At 41.2% G+C, this 17,824-nt stretch overlaps 1 protein-coding gene across 1 annotated transcript in view; it reads left to right on the forward strand.

Moving 5' to 3' along the window:
- LOC141277099 (microtubule-associated tumor suppressor candidate 2-like) overlaps positions 1 to 17,824 on the forward strand; it is a 210,330-nt gene that overhangs the window by 3,969 nt on the left and 188,537 nt on the right. Inside the window, exon 2 of the mRNA XM_073795480.1 lies at positions 3,064 to 3,304. Coding sequence (XP_073651581.1) covers positions 3,064 to 3,304 — 241 coding nt within the window. The remainder of the gene's footprint in view (positions 1 to 3,063; positions 3,305 to 17,824) is intronic.

A 17,824-nucleotide genomic window follows, 5' to 3' on the forward strand; every position in this document is an offset into this window, starting at 1 on the left:
AGTCATGCCAGGAGGATAAAATACGCTGACTTGTTTAGACTGCTTTCTGCTCTCAGCTATCCTGAGGCCTCTGGGACACTCCCTCCTATTGACTTCTTGGGGGAATCCTTTTTATTTTTTTAAAATTAATTAATTAATTTTTGGCTGTGTTGGGTCTTAGTTTCTGTGCGAGGGCTTTCTCTAGTTGCGACGAGCGGGGGCCACTCTTCATTGCGGTGCGCGGGCCTCTCACTATCGCAGCCTCTCTTGTTGCGGAGCATGGGCTCCAGACGCGCAGGCTCAGTAGTTGTGGCTCACGGGCCTAGCTGCTCCGCGGCATGTGGGATCCTCCCAGACCAGGGCTCGAACCCGTGTCCCCTGCATCGGCAGGTGGATTCTCAACCACTGCGCCACCAGGGAAGCCCGGGAATCCTTTTAATTACTGGTGTAAGAGGGGGGAAGGGAGCAAGAGTGAGAGGACCCGGTGAGCTTGTGTGCTTACAGCATACAGGTGTGTGATTAGGGCTGAACCCTGCTGTTCCTCCCTGGTACCACCTCATCACTGTAGGATACTGTGCCTGTCAGAGCTCTCCAGAGAAACAGATTGTACATACAGGTATGTATATGTATGTACCTTTCTATCTGTTGAGACTTTAAGGAATTGGTGCATACAGTTGTGGAGACTGGCAAGTCCAAAATATGCAGGGTGGGCTGGCAGGCTGGAGACCTAGGGAAGAGTTGATGCTGCAGTTTAAATTCAAAAGCCATCTGCTGGGAGATTTCCCTCGTCTTTAAGGGAGGTCTTTTTCTATTAAGGCCTTCAACTGATTGGACGAGGCCCACCCACATGATGAAGAGTAATCTGCTTTATTCAAGGTCTACTGAATTAAATGTTGATCTCATCTGAAAAACAGCACTAGAGAAACATCTAGGATAATCTTTAACCACGTATCTGGGTGACGTGGCCTATCACGTTGACAAAGTGAGCCGTCACAAGCCCTCTCCTTGCCGTAGCTTCTCAGTGAAGCCTCTGCATCTGCCCCGTTGTCTCCCCAGCCTGCCGTCCCCTGAGAACAGGACAGGGCAGATAGGAAGAGGGACAGTCCAGTAAGAACTTAGTTGCTTGTGGTGTGTGCCTTGATGGGTTTTAGGAGTTTGTTTGAAATCACAAGGATTCTTTAGTTTCAGAATTATTTCTCTACAACTACTGCATTAGAGAAAGAGGGAAAAAACCCATTTGGGGTTAATCTCACTGTGTTTATGACTGTACGGTGATACCTGCTGGGTTCTGTCAATAAAGATGGAAGAAAAGAGTGTGAAGCTTTTTGTAGATTCTCTTCTTTTATTAAAAATACGTAGATTAGGCATCTAAGGAGTACTTTTCACCTTTTCAAAGAATTTTTTATCTTACCAGAGACAAATTCCCCAACAAAATGGCAGGCATTGAGGTTCCTGAAATTGTTAAGGTCGTTTTCAGATGATGGAATGATGGATTTTGAGCCCTGAAACCTATACAGTTTGAAAGAACAGAATAATTACTGAGATAAGACATGACAATCCTAAAACCCTGACAGATGTAGGTTAGAAATGATAATAATTTCTTCATGGGAGCACCTGCTAAAGGCTGTGAGCAGTGACACCAAACACTTAGACACTAAAATAAAAAAAAAAAAAGAGCAAATATGAGTATAATAGAAAAACCAAAGATTGACAGTAAGAAAGTAGAAACTGGTAAAAATTTTCTCAGCGAGCAGATGTAGAATGTTCTTTCACAGGAATATAATTTGCCGGGGCCTGAATTCCATCTACTACTATAGCAATCATGCATATTTTACAATGTGATTATGATAAAACTTTAAAGGCCTCATCTTCTGTTTCAATAACATCAATTTAAGGAGAACTTCATATCTATTTCATCAGTAAAAGAGTATTAAATGAAGGGTTTATCTCTTCAACAGCCTGGATCAAAGCTTTATAGCCGCTATAAAGAATATTGTTAAATGCCTGTGATTCCTGCATAGAGGTTTGACACGTAACATGTATTATGATTTAGAGCAGAGTTAGTTGACATCTATGTCTTTTCATATAGCCTCTGGCACTTTTTTTTTAACTTAAAGGAAATAAGATTATTTCGTTGTCTTTTTTTTTTTTTTTTTTTCACTTTTAACATGAAGAAACACTGATACTATGAACAGGCTTTGTGAGTACAGAATTGCATATATAAAAGGTAGCCATCAATTGTATTTTAATCCAAATTGTTAATCACAGGCAACAGTAACATGATGTTATGTTGTTCGATTCAGGAAAGAATGAAACATGATTCCTTCATTTAATAGATGTTTGTTGATTTCAGCTCTGTGCTAGGCATTGTTCTAGGTGCTCTGAATTCAGCAGTCAGCAAGACTCTGCCCCAAACCTTCCCTTCTAGTGAAACTTGCTCAGACATTCCTGGAGGCCACACCTTACTAGGGAAGACAATCAGAGGTAATTCACAGTCTCTCATTTTTAATTATGTAAAAAGAATGTAGAAGCCTGAAAACACATCTTTCCATTAACTTCTCTATTCTTCCAAATAACCTTTTCCCCCTCATTAACAATGCATATTTTATTTCCTAAGTAGCCTAATACCTAACATAAATTGATAAGGTTCATCAACTTATTGTAAGACTAGGTCACCAGGAAAACTGTGCCTTTTCTCCTTAGGAATAATGAGCCTGTCATAGTTCCGTGAACATTTGCTCAATTCTTTCCTTGTGTCATTGACATTTTTCGTTTATAGATTAACTCCTTGCACAAATTCCAATGATTTTGTAGTGATCAAATTTAAAAATCTGATGGAGGGAATTCTCCTCCCAGCGAAATGTAGATTCATAGAGTATTAAAACCAGCATAGACCTAAGGGATCATCCAGTTGTTGTCAACTTAGAGATGAAGACCTTGGGCCCAGAGAAGGTAAGAGATGGGTGATGAAGCAGCTCAGTGGTTCCAGAGTGGTCACTGTTGGAGCCCTGGTCTCCGGACCAGGTTCCGCACTCGTCCCGTGATGTGCGGTTCTCTGAATGACCTTCTTGTCATTTACCATAGGTTACAGAACGCCCTGGAAAAGAAGAATTTTGTTCTCCTCCCTATACTCACTACGAAGTTCCTCCAACGTTCTATCGATCGGCCATGCTCCTTAAGCCCCAGTTGGGATTGGGTGCAATGTCACGTTTACCATCTGCCAAGAGCAGGATCCTGATCGCGAGCCAGAGGTCTTCAGCGAGTGCCATTCACCCACCAGGAACCATAGCGGCAGCTGCCAGCCTCTACAGTTCCGACCCTGCAGGTAACCAGTGCCACAGGGACTGCTTTTTCCTGCTGTACTTGTAAATAGTAATTGCGTAAAGTGATGGTAACCACCTAAAGTATGAATGCCTCTCCTTCTTTAAAAGAGCCTTTTTTCTGTTCTTCCATCTGATTGTAGATACAGACATTTGTCAAGACTCATCTATCTGCAACTGTCATTCTCCATTTCACCCTTAAAGCGGTGGCCCTTGTGACCACCACCTCATTTCTTGTAGTTTCTCCTATACACGTAGTTTCTCTGATACATCCTATAGACTAGGGTTCAGAAAGGGCCAGATAGTAAATATTTCAGGCCTCTGGGCCATAATGGTCTGTATTGTAATTACTTAGCATGAAAGTAGCCATAGACAGTCCATGAATGCGTGGGTGCAGCTGTGTTTCAACACAACTTATTTTACAAAAACAGATACAGGCACACCTTGGGTGTGCCTGCAGTTCCGGTTCCAGAGCACTGCAGTGGAGCAAATATTGCAATAAAGAGAGTCATACGAGTTTTTGGTTTCCCAGCGCATGTAAAAGTTATGTTCACGCTATACTGGAGTCTATTAAGTGTGCCGTAGCATTATGTCTACAAAAACAATGTATCCACCGTAATTAAAAAATACTTTATTTATAAAAAATCCTAACCATCATCTGAGCCTTCAGCAAGTCGTGGGAGTAACATTAGAGATGACTGATCACAGATCGGTATGACAAGCATAATAATAATTTAAAAGTTTGAAATATCATGAGAATTACCAAAATGTGACACCAGCAACACAACGTGAGCAAATGCTGTTGGAAAAATGGTGCCGACAGACTCGCTGGAGGCAGGGTTGCCTCAAACCTTCAATTTGTAAAAAACGCAGTACCTGCGAAGTGCGGTAAAATGAGGTATACCTGTAGTGGGCTGGGTTTGGCATCCAGGCTGTAGTGTGTCAGGGAGACCTTTCTGCAGTACAGCGGTGACCGTATCTCTCTTTTCAGCTGTTCACACGTCTTGAGCGCCCCATCCCAGCCCCATTCTCCTGCTCTGCAGTGGCTGGCCCGTGTCCTCTCCTGATGCTCTCTGCACTTCTCTGTTTTCCTCTCTCCATCCCTTCTTCTGCTCATGTGGTTTCCTCTAGGTTTTATGTCTTATTTTATTATAGAAATAATATATACCCCTTGTCAAAAACTTTGAATATAGAAAAATATGAAGAAGAAAGTAATTGTACTTATATTTTTAGCATCCAGCCCAGAGTTAATATTATGGAAATTTTTCTTCCCGTGTGTTTCTTCATATGCATTTTTAAATAGTTGAGTTAATACTGGACGTGAATTTTGTTTTTTCCTAGTAATATCATATTGTAGGCATTTCCTATGCCATCAGTGTTTCAGAAATATTTTAATGGCCACGTAAGATTCTGTTTTGTTCATTTATTCATTGATTTAACAAATTCTGGATACTTACCAGGTGCCAGAAGGTGTAACTCGAGGACTGCAGCAGTGAACAGAGAACTCCTGCCTTTGTGCAACATAGTCTAATGGATGAAATAGACAATAAAAAGATACATGCATAATTGGAAATTGTGATAAGTGTCAGCAAAGCAAGAAGCACAGTGTTTTGAGAAATTGCAACCAGGAGAGTGCTCTATGGGTGGGACAGAGGTGCTTCGGGGCAGCCTCTCTGAGGAAGTGGGAAGAATGCACGGGGAATAACACCAGAAGTCATTCATGGAAGTTGGGTTCTGCTTATTCTACACTATCTTCAATAATGTTGCAATTTGAATCTCTGTACTTATTTGTCTTCTTTCAGATTGTTTTCTCAGAATAGATTATTTGTAGTTTAATTATTGGATAAATACATATCCAAACATTTTTTAAGACTGACTTATTTTCCAGAAAATATGTAGTCATTATTTTCACACTAGAGTTTCTGGAAGGTGCTTCTCTTTGCCACACCCTTGCCGGGATTGAGTATTACCATTATTATTACTCCTCCTCCTATTATTATTATTGCATTTCTTTTACTATTAGTGGAAGGGAACTTTTTGTACCTGTTTGCCATTTTGTGACTTGTCATTTACTCAGGTAATAACTGGTGGTCTTAATGGCTAGTTGTTTTCTTGCTAAGCCCTTCTATAAAAAATCAAATTATTTTTTAATGGTTCCTATGGTATATGTTTATTATGATGGATCTACCTGCTGTTACACAGCTGCTACAGGTCAATTATGTGTTCAGTCACTCATTCAACAATGAGTACTGTGGGACTGTTACATGTCAGCATTGTTCTAGGTGTGGGCAGAAAGCAGTGACAACAGGCAAAAATCCTTGCCCCTGTTTTAGAATTTTAGGATGGGGGTAGGCAAACTTTTTTTTTTTTTTTCAGTGAATAAATAAAGCACATGGTCTATTGAGAGAAATCACTAGTATTGAAGAAAATGAGACATCAGAGAAGGGGGAATTTGGGATCTGGGCCAAGAAGGAGGGAGATTCCAATTTTAAATAGGATGGCTGGAAAAGGCCTCCCTGGGCAATGACCTTTAAGCCAGTCCCCAAAGATGGGAGGGAGGGAAAAGCGAGTGCAAAGGCCCTGGGGTGGCAGGAAGGCCAGGGAGGCTGGAGCAGAGTAAGTAGCGGGGAGAGTGGTTGGGGAGGAGAGTAGAGGGGTGGCTGGCATTGAGGGAACTTGCAGAAGGCCTAAGAAGGTCATAAGGATGTGACTGTTAGTCTGAGTGAGAAGACCATTGGAGGCTTTGGAAGTAGGGCAGTGTGATCTGAGTTTTGTGGCGGGTTGAGAGCACGCTCTAAGGGGACAGTTTGTCTGCATATCTCCCTTCCCTTTGCCCCACACATTCTCACTGCCTCTGACTCTCCAAGGTTTGATCTCTGTGTCTTCAACTCACTGTGACGGACAGACTGTCTTTGAGTTCCTCCCTCCTGGGCGGTTGTTGTACAGTTTCTGAAAACATTAGTTTTATGTATTTTGTTTCATTTTGTAATTGTTTATGGCAGTTTCCATATCAATTAAATCTTTATGGGTGAAGTTGCTTTTACATATTCATCAGAGATTGTTGACGTCAGGTGATGTTTGTTGTAGCTAATGAGAAAACTTTCTCTTTTGTGTTTGCTCTTTTAGTTTCAGACTATAATGGTTGTTTGGGGTTTTTTGGTTATTACTTTAAGAATACTTTTAAAATGTTTCTGTATATGGTTGTATTTTGTTTGCAATTTGTGTTTAATTTTGTGTCTGGCATCACATATTCAGCACGTTGGGATTCTCTGTCACTCTTACCTTGGTTATTCTTAGATCTTTATTTTACGTGGTCACTCGAGGCTCTGAGCAGCATCACACTGGCAATGAGAACAGGAGGTAGGAACAGCCCTCAATGCTGCAGCCCGTAATTTAGCGTTCACATTTCCAAACTCAGGTGATGTCCCTCATTCTGACTCCTAAAGATCTGGTTTGATATGTGAACTGCATACACTGTATTTTTTTCAGGTCTTAGGTAGGAAAACACTTAGGTCTCCTATAGACAAGTAAACCTGTGACTTAAACTTTGGGAAGAATTCTGTTGTTTCCACTCCTGTGTTGGCTCTGTGAGTACCATTATGTGTATCATGGCTTTAAAGTGGCTTAGAAGAACCAGAGGTGCAGTAAGTACATGCTACCCCACAAAGCATATTCTTACACAGTTTCTTTGCTAGAAATGAATACTCTTTCCTAAGACCCTTAAAGTCTTACAGATCCTTTTGGTGTTTTTGGCCGTGCCACGCAGCATGCGGGATCTTAGTTCCCCGACCAGGGATCGAACCCGTGCCCCCTGCAGTGGAAGCACGGAGTCTTAACCACTGGACTGGCAGGGAAGTTCCAAAGTCTTACAGATCTCAATGTGATTCTGTCTGCTGAAAAATAAATAAACCTGAGCACTTGCTTACTTCTTAGATAATTTCTGTGTTTTTGTATACAGTGTTTTCTGACTCCACAGTCATGCGTAAACCTATGAAGTTTTACTGTCATCAGGCCTGGGTATGAAACTCAGGATGCTATTTAAGTACTCCAAGTACAACAGTAGGACGGTTACCTCCCTTTAGGTGGACGTAAAATCTGTACTAGTGAAACCTAAGATTGTATATAAAAACAGTTCATTATTAGAGCCTTCACATCTAAAGAGTTAAAAAGATCGTTCTTTTCTGTACTGCCTTTTTAGTAGATTTATATATGTTTTATGTTCCTTTTTCTGAAAAACCTCTCTCACAGCATTATGTAATACATTATGTAAAAAATGCTAACTGGTATACAGCATATCAGGATGTAATTTGTTTTCATGAAAATAACTGTACCCAGTGTTGCTGAAAGCGTGACGTTTTTGTGTCAGCCAGTGTACCCTGAAAGAACTATAATAATTTTTGATAGGGATAAAGTGTCAGAATAGAAGTTTTTTAAAGACTAGATGAGAAATACTTTATTCTGTAAATAACCAGAGAAGTTCAATCAGGTAAGTTGAGACAGTTTTTCTCAACTTATATTCAGTTTTGTTACGAATTCTGCTTATTAAAATAAATTTTATTTTAGAGTTCAACATACCTCTTTGGTAATTTTTTTCAAAAGGCAGGTTGAATCCTGCCAAATTTTAAAATGTAGGCTATTAAGTTAATGTAATATATATTGAAGAACAAGTAAACTTGATTGGAACAATTTAAAAACACAAGCACAGTAGTGATTGTGGAGAACTCTGAGTGGTCATGATGATGTCAGAAATTTAGCAAATTGTAAGCATATATTCAGTATCTCTAAAGGAAGAATTCTGAGGTGAGAGCATTATCCCCACTTTGTGGGGACACAGAGAGTTAACCCAGTGATTACAACAGGAAGAGAGACATACTTGATAGAGACATGCAGAATGCACGTGAGGGGGCTATCCAACTCAGCTCGGGCAGGTTGGGGCTCTGGAAAGATTTTCCACGTGAGGTGAGTTGAATTGAATTTTGCAGGATAAACAGGAGTTTACCAGAAGGGATAATGGTAGAATGTGTATCTGTCAGAGAAAGGGGTCATCAGTTTGGGCGATTCAGATCCCTCACAGGGACCGATTACTCAGTAGGGAGGACTGGAGGATGCTTGGTAGGGTGGGGCTAGTGATGGACAGTTAGTCATTGGACACATGCGGAGTTGAGGTTCCTTGGGAACATTCAGGTAGAAATTTCCAAAGGGCAGAAATGGGGACTGGAGAGAAGTTGGAGCCGAAGGTCAGTATAGGAGTCATTGCCACCTAGATGTGAGCCGAAGCCGTGCAAATGGATGAGCAGGGTCAGGGCGGGAGAGGGAGGACAGAGTAAGGAAGGGGTCAAGAAGAGGACTTTGTGTCCACATTTAAGGAGTAACTGAAGAAAGACGCCTGCAAGAGGCAGGAGACTGCAGGGTGGGTGGGTGGAGGCCATTGGGAAAATGTAGCATTGGAGTCTAAGGAAGGGGGAGCTTCCAAGGTAGAAAATGGTCAAGTCTGTCTCACAGAAGACAGGACAAGGAAAAATGCAAAGAGGCTGGGATCGGAAATTAGGAAGCAGTTGGTGACCTAGTTCTGAATGAGCAATTTTAGTAAAACGTGGGGTGGAAGTCACGTCTTAGTAAGGCTGAGAAGTGAATGAAAAGTGAGGAAGTGGAAGCAATGAGAATAGACCGCTGTTTCTAAAAATGCACCGGTGGAGGAGAGCCCTGGGTGCTCGCTGCAGGGGAAGCAGGGCTGTGTGTTGTTTTGTTTTTCAGAGCCTGTGTGAGAGGTCGGACTTAGTTGGAATTGTGAGCGAGAGGGAGTGGCCTGGGGAGAGAGGCTGAAGGGTGTGGTGGTATTAACTGTTGGAACAAGGTGCCCAGGTGGGTGGCAGACAATGAGATCGCAATCCCATGTGGAGGGTGGACCTTGGAACAGAAGCAGAGCATTGATTCTTGTAAGGCAAAGGAAGGGAGAAAGAGAAGAAACACAGAGTGGGTGAGGTGTTGGTTCCTGTGTTAAGAATGAGAGTAGAGAATGAAATATGCCATTTGCAGCAACATGGATGGACCTAGAGATGATCATACTAAGAGCAGTAAGTCAGACAGAGAAAGACAAACGCCACGATATCACTTACATGTGGAATCTAAAATATGACACGAATGAACTTATCTACGAAACAGAAACAGACTCAAAGACATAGAAATCAAATTTATGGTTACCAAAGGGGAAAGGGGGCAGGGGGAGGGATAAATTAGGAGTTTGGGATTAACAGATACAAACTACTATATATATAAAAAACAAGGTCCTACTATTATAGCGAAGGGAACTATATTCAATATCCTGTAATAAACCATAATGAAAAAGAATATGAAAAAAATGTGTGTGTGTATATAAGTATAACTGGATCACGTTGCTGTACACCAGAAACTAACACAACATTGTAAATCAACTATACTTCGATTTCAAAAAAAGAATAACAAGTTTTTTGGCATTGCTTAAGTGCCACGTTACTATTTTTATCACAGTTTTACTTACTTTCATGACAACTATAGCATCTACCAAGAAAAATTTAAATCAGGTGGGAAAACATCCCTGTAAGACAAACTGATGAATTCCTGAGATGGTCCAAGAGAACATGGCATAACTATGGTTCCTCTGGTGTCTTAATAACACTGGATGACCTTGGGACGAATCTTGGAGGCTTCGGAGGAACCATTAAGTTTGTACTGGTGTTTGTCTTAGTATATCTCTCAATGTCACCCATTTCTACATACTGTTGGAATGGACATTGACAGTGACTATTTTTTTTATTGTGCATTCGGCCAACAAAGCCATCCCATCTTTGACTTACTTTCATTGCATCTGAGCATGCCTAAAATGCCCTGCAGAAACTTATTTAAAATGTAAGATTCCTTGGCCCAGACCCAGAGAGTCAGCTTCAGTGGCCCTGGGGTGCATCACAGGCGTAATAACTATTCTTCTATTTATTTGGACAAACACTATTAGTATATGTAATGAATACTGAGCACCTACTGTGTGTCAAGTTGTTTCAGCACTGAGGATACAACCATGAGGATATAACCATGAACAAGATAGAAGAGATCCCACAGGCAGTTATGATGCAGTGTGACTTAGTGCTGGGATGGCAAAGTCTTCTGGGCTCAGAAGAGCATAGGAGGGTATCTAACCCCAAGTCGGGGTCCAGGAAAGTTTCTTAGGTGAAGTATGGTACGAAGGAGCAAAGGATTTGAGGTATGGGGGTCAGGGATGAGGAGGTGATGGGAGTGGATGGGTATTCCAGGCAGAGGGAATGCTACATGTGAAGATTGGTATGCCTGGAACATAGGATGTCAAAGAAGGATGAGAAAAAAGACAGAAGATTGTAATGATGTGGTAAGTGGTGTTAAGGAATTGGCCTTTTCTCCTAAGAACAAGATGGTGCCGTTAAAGGATATTAAGCAAGGGACTGATAGGATCACATTTCACTTAAAAAATATCTGTTAGACTGAAGTTTGGAGAATGGATTGAGGTGTATTGAGGTCCTGAGGGACAGGAGTGGGGTGGGGTAACAAGGATGGAGACAGGGACCTTTTAAGAGACTGATGGAGGATACCCTAAATGATAGCCAAGGTGGTGGTAGGGTATAGAGAGAAGTAGATAGGTTCTAGGGGGTGGATTTGACTAACCCCCCGACCCTGTGAGTCAAGTTCACATCAGAATAGATTGTGGGAAAATCCTTCAAGGATAAAAAGCAAGGAAGAGTAATGGCGGCTCTAACTCAACTCTACAGGCAAAAATCCACTACTAATTCTAACGGGACACAGCTGAAGGGGACGGACCTTGCAATTAGCTGCTCTGTTTATTTGCTTTTTAAAGTGACAGTAAAGGATGAGGATGAATCATCTACATTTTTTTGTTTTGCCATTTTGACCTTGTTTGATATGGAATCTCAAGACTTCTGTCTGATTTATCCTTGTATATGAGCGCTCATCACAAAGCTTGTCTTCCCGGATTTTTCTATACCATGGAAAGGGGCTGTATCCTTATCTTTAAATGTTCTTGTCCTTCCTTAATCCAAAACCATATAAAAACATGATTTCAAAGCATAGGTTCAGAAGTTGGAGAGTATTGAGTGGTTTGGGCAGGTAAAGTCTCAAACCGAAGTGAGGAATGGAATCATGCAGTATGTATTTACTGGACACCCACTGTGTCCCGGGCTTTTTGTTTCAAGATGCCTTTTGCTTTCTCCTGGTGCCTGCCTCTGGGACTTGCAGTCCTACAGCTTCTGTTTGCCTCCTCAGCTTAGATGTTGTTCTTCTGGAACTTCCCTTCGTTCTTTTTCCTGGGATGGATCCACGTGTTTCCTGGTTCATTTTGCTGGAGTACATCCTCGGTAATTTTCTCAGAGAGGGTTCAGGGAAAGCAAACTCACAGAGTTTTTGCCTTTCTGAGACAGCCTTTAGTCTGCATTCACCAGATCAAATATCATTTTCTAGGTTGAAAATGATTTTCTTTCAAAACATGCAGACTTCCACTGGTGCTCTAAAGAAACCTGGTGCCAGTCTGAGAAATATATATATATATATATATATATATATATATATATATATATATATTATTTTTTTTTTTTTTGGTAGGAGACCTGCTTTTGTTTCTCTCTGGAAGCTTTAGAATCATCTGTACCCTTGGTGTTTTAATTCTCTGTTTCCTGGAATTTCTATTATTTGATTTTTGGATCTCCCAAAGTGATTACTTGTGTCTCGTTTTTCTCACATGTTTTCTGTTACTTCATTCTTTACATTTTTCATTGTAGACCATCTGACTGGACTTTATTTTCTAACACTTCTCTTGAATTGTTGTTTGGGTATTTTTAATTTCCAAGGATGCCGTCTTGGTTTCTGATTGCGTCTTTTCATAGCAGATTGCACTTTCTTTTTTTTTTTTTTTTTTTTTTTTTGCGATACGCAGGCCTCTCACTGTTGTGGCCTCTCCCGTTGCGGAGCACAGGCTCCGGATGCGCAGGCTCAGCAGCCATGGCTCATGGGCCCAGCCGCTCCGCGGCATGTGGGATCTTCCCGGACTGGGGCACGAACCCGTGTCCCCTGCATCGGCAGGCGGACTCTCAACCACTGCGCCACCAGGGAAGCCCTGCACTTTCTTTTATTGTTGCCATATCTTCCCAAATTTCTCTAGGGATAATTAGATTTTTTTAAAGATAGCTTTTTTTTGACATCTTTATTGCAGTATAATTGCTTTTCAATAGTGTGTAGTTTCTGCTGTATAACAAAGTGAATCAGCTATACGTATACATATATCCCCATAGCCTCTCCCTCCCATCCTAAAGATAGCTTTTGTTTCCTGAATTCTCTCTATATGCTCAGGGGCAGATTTTCTCTTTGTTTTTCTCAATTTTTTTGTTGTTTGTGTTATGCCGGCAGCTTTTCTCGAAGTCTTTGTGATCATTCATGCTTACTATTGAGTTGGATGGGCATCAAGTCCATTTGTTCAGACTCTTTAGGAGTCTGTTTCCCCTAACCCTGGGGCTTGGCACGGAGTGGCCAGGTAGGGGTAAATTCCTGGCTGCTGGACACTGCAGGACCTGATGAGGGAGACAGTGGGGTGGAGGCTATAGTGTCTCCCTCATCATTTCAGCCTCTCGCTCCTCCTTCCTGGGATCAGAGGCTCTGCGGCCCTGGCTGTCCGGCTGGAGGTCAGCACTTGCTTTTCCAGGGCAGCACGGCTCTCCCGTCTGCTGCAGGCTGCGCTTTCCTCTGCCTGCCAGTCGGGGGCCTCCGTCTCTGTTCCAGAAACTTTCGAAATATCTGGCTTGGTAAGTACCTGTCTCTTGTTTTAGGTTTAAATAGGTAAAGTGCTTAATAGAAGGAAGTCGGTAAATATTAGCTGTTATTATGAATTGTACCTCTTAGAATTGAATTACTCTCACTTTAAGGCACCTTTGGTAAGAAAGGGACAAAATGCCTGCGTTCTGTCCACCACCACGAGCTGGCGGTCTCCTTTTCTACTTAACTCTAGTCACCAGCACCTCTTGGGGCTCTGCTCAGTAGTGTAAAATGATTGTTCCGTCAGTATTGCAAAAGCAGTGTGAGAACTGTGCTTTACATGCGCTCCATGGAAAAGACATGCTAGGTCATCAGAATCTTCTGAGTCTTTTCCTTAGCAAAGAGAGCAAGTGCTTTGCTTTTCCTCTGTTTTGCAGTGCTAAAACCAATGATCAGAAAACAGATGATTCAAGTGCATTTGCTCATAAAGATATTGTTCCTTCCGATGAGCCCTGAGCCTCTGATGATTTCCCCGAGAACTACAAATACATATAGGATCCAGGAACTTTCTCCATCCTCACGTATACCCACAGCAGTTTAGAAGCATTGGTGGGTTTAGAGTCAGTTAAAAGTAATTGACTAACGCTTCTAATTCTGTAAGATGCGCTAATACAAGGTCACCTGGATTTGACGTCTCTTTTTAAACAGCTTCTATTTATAAGCAGATCTGTCCAGCAGAAGTATGACATGGGCAGTATTTACATTACTTGTCCCTGCTGCGAATGTCCTTCTGTTTGTAGCACTCTCTCATGCCTGCTCCCCCACCGACCCTTTCCAGTTCCCTTCTCTTAACACAAAGGCTTTGACTAATTTATACACCGACCAATTATGTATAGAGAGACCAACTCTCCCAAGGCGGGGTTTTTACTCTAATACAGTGGAAAATATGTCACTGGATATTTGTGAATCTCTGGATTAAATCCAGTCGCTTTAGGTGAGATAACAAGATCTAAACAGAAATGCAAATGCAGATGCTCAGATCCCGGTTATACTCCGATAACGCAAAAATGCTTAGTCTCAATTTTTTAGATAATTATAAGGAAGTAAAACTCAAGATTTGGGCCTCCATTAAAGACACACTGCATACATAGGTTTATTTGGTTTTGCAGATGATTTATTGCTCATTTAGCACAGAGTTCTGTTTTTACCTTTAGACCCATCTCTTTGCAACTCCAGAAACATTAACAAAACCAAACCAAAACAAAAAACTTTCACTAGTTCCCTTTCCAGCCTGGATATTAAATAATGCCAGTGAGCCAGCAATCTCAGTTAAGTTTTTCCCCTGATCATCATTCCCGGATTGTGGACAGACACACCTGTAATGAAGGGAGCAAAAGCACGGGGTCTAAGCCCCCTGCGTCCCTCTGCAGCCTCACCCGTTGAGGTGCCGCGCATCCACCCTGGGCCTTGCTGGGGTTTGCTTTGCTGCTCACAGGGAGTGGCCCACAGGCGGTGCAGCCGCTCTGCAGGAGAGCCTTCCGCGGGGCTCTTCTGACCACAGCGTGCTTCTGTTGTTTCTGCAGTGAGAAGGATCTTCCTAGAGTCCCTACACATTGCTGTGTCTTCAGGTGTGCATGACCCCAGTGGGGCATGGCTTAACCACAGTGGTTCCCTTGGAGGTTTCTCAGGGATGTCGGCCTTTTCTTATTCCTACAACAAAGAAGATTTCTCTTTACTCACCCTCCCACCTTCCCACCACTCCCCCAGCTAATCAGTCAGGCAGACCTGCTGATTTTGTAACTTGAATACATCTACTCCATCCCTGCTCCCAGAATGTCCGGACTTCTCTCCTGATCTGCTGCCCCCCAGCTGACTTCCATACCTCTAGTCCTGACATATCCCAACTCATCCTCTGCTCAGCAGATCAGTCCCTGTCCTCCTTCCTTTAACAGTCTTTTTTTTTTTTTTAACATCTTTACTGGAGTATAATTGCTTTACAATGGTGTGTTAGTTTCTGCATTATAACAAAGTGAATCAGTTATACATATACATATGTTCCCATATCTCTTCCCTCTTGTGTCTCCCTCCCTCTCACTCTCCCTATCCCACCCCTCTAGGTGGTCACAGAGCACGGAGCTGATCTCCCTGTGCTATGCGGCTGCTTCCCACTAGCTATCTACTTTACATTTGGTAGTGTGTATATGTCCATGTCACTCTTTACTTTGTCACAGCTGACCCTTCCCCCTCCCCATATCCTCAAGTCCATGCTCTAGTAGGTCTGTGTCTTTATTCCCGTCTTACCCTTAGGTTCTTCATGACCTTTTTTTTTTTTTTCTTCACAGATTCCATATATATGTGTTAGCATATGGTATTTGTTTTTCTCTTTCTGACTTACTTCACTCTGTATGACAGACTCTAGGTCCATCCACCTCACTACAAATAACTCAATTTCGTTTCTTTTTATGGCTGAGTAATATTCCATTGTATATATGTGCCACATCTTCTTTATCCATTCATCTGTCAATGCACACTTAGGTGGCTTCCATATCCTGGCTATTGTAAGTAGCGCTGCAGTGAACACTGTGGTACATGACTCTTTTTGAATTATGGTTTTCTTAGGGTATATGCCCAATAGTGGGATTGCTGGGTCATATGGTAGTTCTATTTTTAGAATTTTAAGGAACCTCCATACTGTTCTCCTTAATGTCTGTATCAATTTACATTCCCACCAACAGTGCAAGAGGGTTCCCTTTTCTCCACACCCTCTCCAGCATTTATCGTTTCTAGATTTTTTGATAATAGCCATTCTGACTGGCATGAGGTAATACCTCATTGTAGTTTTGATTTGCATTTCTCTAATCATTAGTGATGTTGAGCATCTTTTCATGTGCCTCTTGGCCATCTGTATGTCTTCCTTGGTAAAATGTCTATTTACGTCTTCCACCCATTTTTTAATTGGATTGTTTGGGTTTTTTTGATATTGAGCTCCATGAGCTGTTTGTATATTTTGGAGATTAATTCTTTGACTGTTGTTTCATTTGCAAATATTTTCTCCCATTCTTAGGGTTGTCTTTTTCTCTTGTTTATGGTTTCCTTTGCTGTGCAAAAGCTTTTAAGTTTCATTAAGTCCCACTTGTTTATTTTTGTTTTTATTTTCATTACTGTAGAAAGTGGGTCAAAAACGATGATTTTGCTGTGATTTATGTCAAAGAGTGTTCTACCTATGTTTTCCTCTAAGAGTTCTATAGTGTCTGGTCTTACATTTAGGTCTTTAATCCATTTGGAGTTTATTTTTGTGTATGGTGTTAGGGAGTGTTCTAATTTCATTCTTTTACATGTAGCTGTCCAGTTTTCCCAGCACCACTTAATGAAGAGGCTGTCTTTTCTCCATTGTATGTTCTTGCCTCCTTTGTCATAAATTAGGTGACTGTATGTGTGTGGGTTTATCTCTGGGCATTCTATCCTGTACCATTGATCTATATTTCTGTTTTTGTGCCAGTGCCATACTGTCTTGATTACTGTAGTTTTATGGTATAGTTTTAAGTCAGGGAGCCTGATTCCTCCAACTCCGTTTTTCTTTCTCAAGATTGCTTTGGCTATTTGGGGTATTTTGTGTTTCCATACAAATTGTAAAATTTTTTGCTCTAATTCTGTAAAGAATGCCACTGGTAGTTTGATAGGGCTTGCATTGAATCTGTAGATTGCTTTGGGTAGTATAGTCATTTTCACAATATTGATTCTTCCAATCCAGGAACATGGTATATTTCTCCATCTGTTTGCGTCATCTTTGATTTCTTTCATCCATGTTTTATAGTTTTCTGAGTACAAGTCTTTTGCCTCCTTAGGCAGGTTTATCCCTAGGTATTTTATTCTTTTTGTTGCATTGGTAAATAGGATTGTTTCCTTAATTTCTCTCTCTGATTATTCGTTGTTGATGTATAGCAGTGCCAGAGATCTGTGCATTAATTTTCTATTCTGCAACCTTACCAAATTCATTGTTTAGTTCCAGTAGTTTTCTGGAGGCATCTTTAGGATTTTCTTTGTATAGTATCATGTCATCGACAAACAGTGACAGTTTTACTTCTTCTTTTCCAATTTGTATTCCTTTTATTTCTTTTTCTTCTCTGATTGCTGTGGGTAGGACTACCAAATCTATGTAGAATAAGAGTGGTGAGAGTGGACATCCTTGTCTTGTTCCTGATCTTAGTGGAAATGCTTTCAGTTTTTCACCATTGAGTATGATGCTTGCTGTGGGTTTGTCATATATGGCCTTTATTATGTTGAGGTAGGTTCCATCTATGCCCACTTTCTGGAGAGTTTTTATCATAGATGGGTGTTGAATTTTGTGAAAATCTTTTTCTGCATCTACTGAGATGATCATATGGTTTTTAGTCCTTAATTTGTTAATGTGGTGTATCACATTGATTGATTTGCATATATTGAAGAATCCTTGCATACCTGGGATAAATCCCACTTGATCATGGTGTTTAATATGATCCTTTTAATATGTTGTTGGATTCTGTTTTTCTAGTATTTTGTTCAGGAGTTTTGCATCTATGTTCATCAGTGATATTGGTTTATAATTTTCTTTTTTTGTGATATCTTTTTCTGGTTTTGGTATCAGGGTGATGGTGGCTTCGTAGAATGAATTTGGGAGTGTTTCTCCCTCTGCAATTTTTTGCAAGTGTTTGAGAAGGATGGGTGTCAGCTCTTCTCAAAATGTTTGATGGACTTCGCCTGTGAAGCTATCTGGTCCTGGACTT

This window comes from Tursiops truncatus, chromosome 18, assembly GCF_011762595.2.
Source record: "Tursiops truncatus isolate mTurTru1 chromosome 18, mTurTru1.mat.Y, whole genome shotgun sequence".
Lineage (NCBI taxonomy): Eukaryota > Metazoa > Chordata > Mammalia > Artiodactyla > Delphinidae > Tursiops > Tursiops truncatus.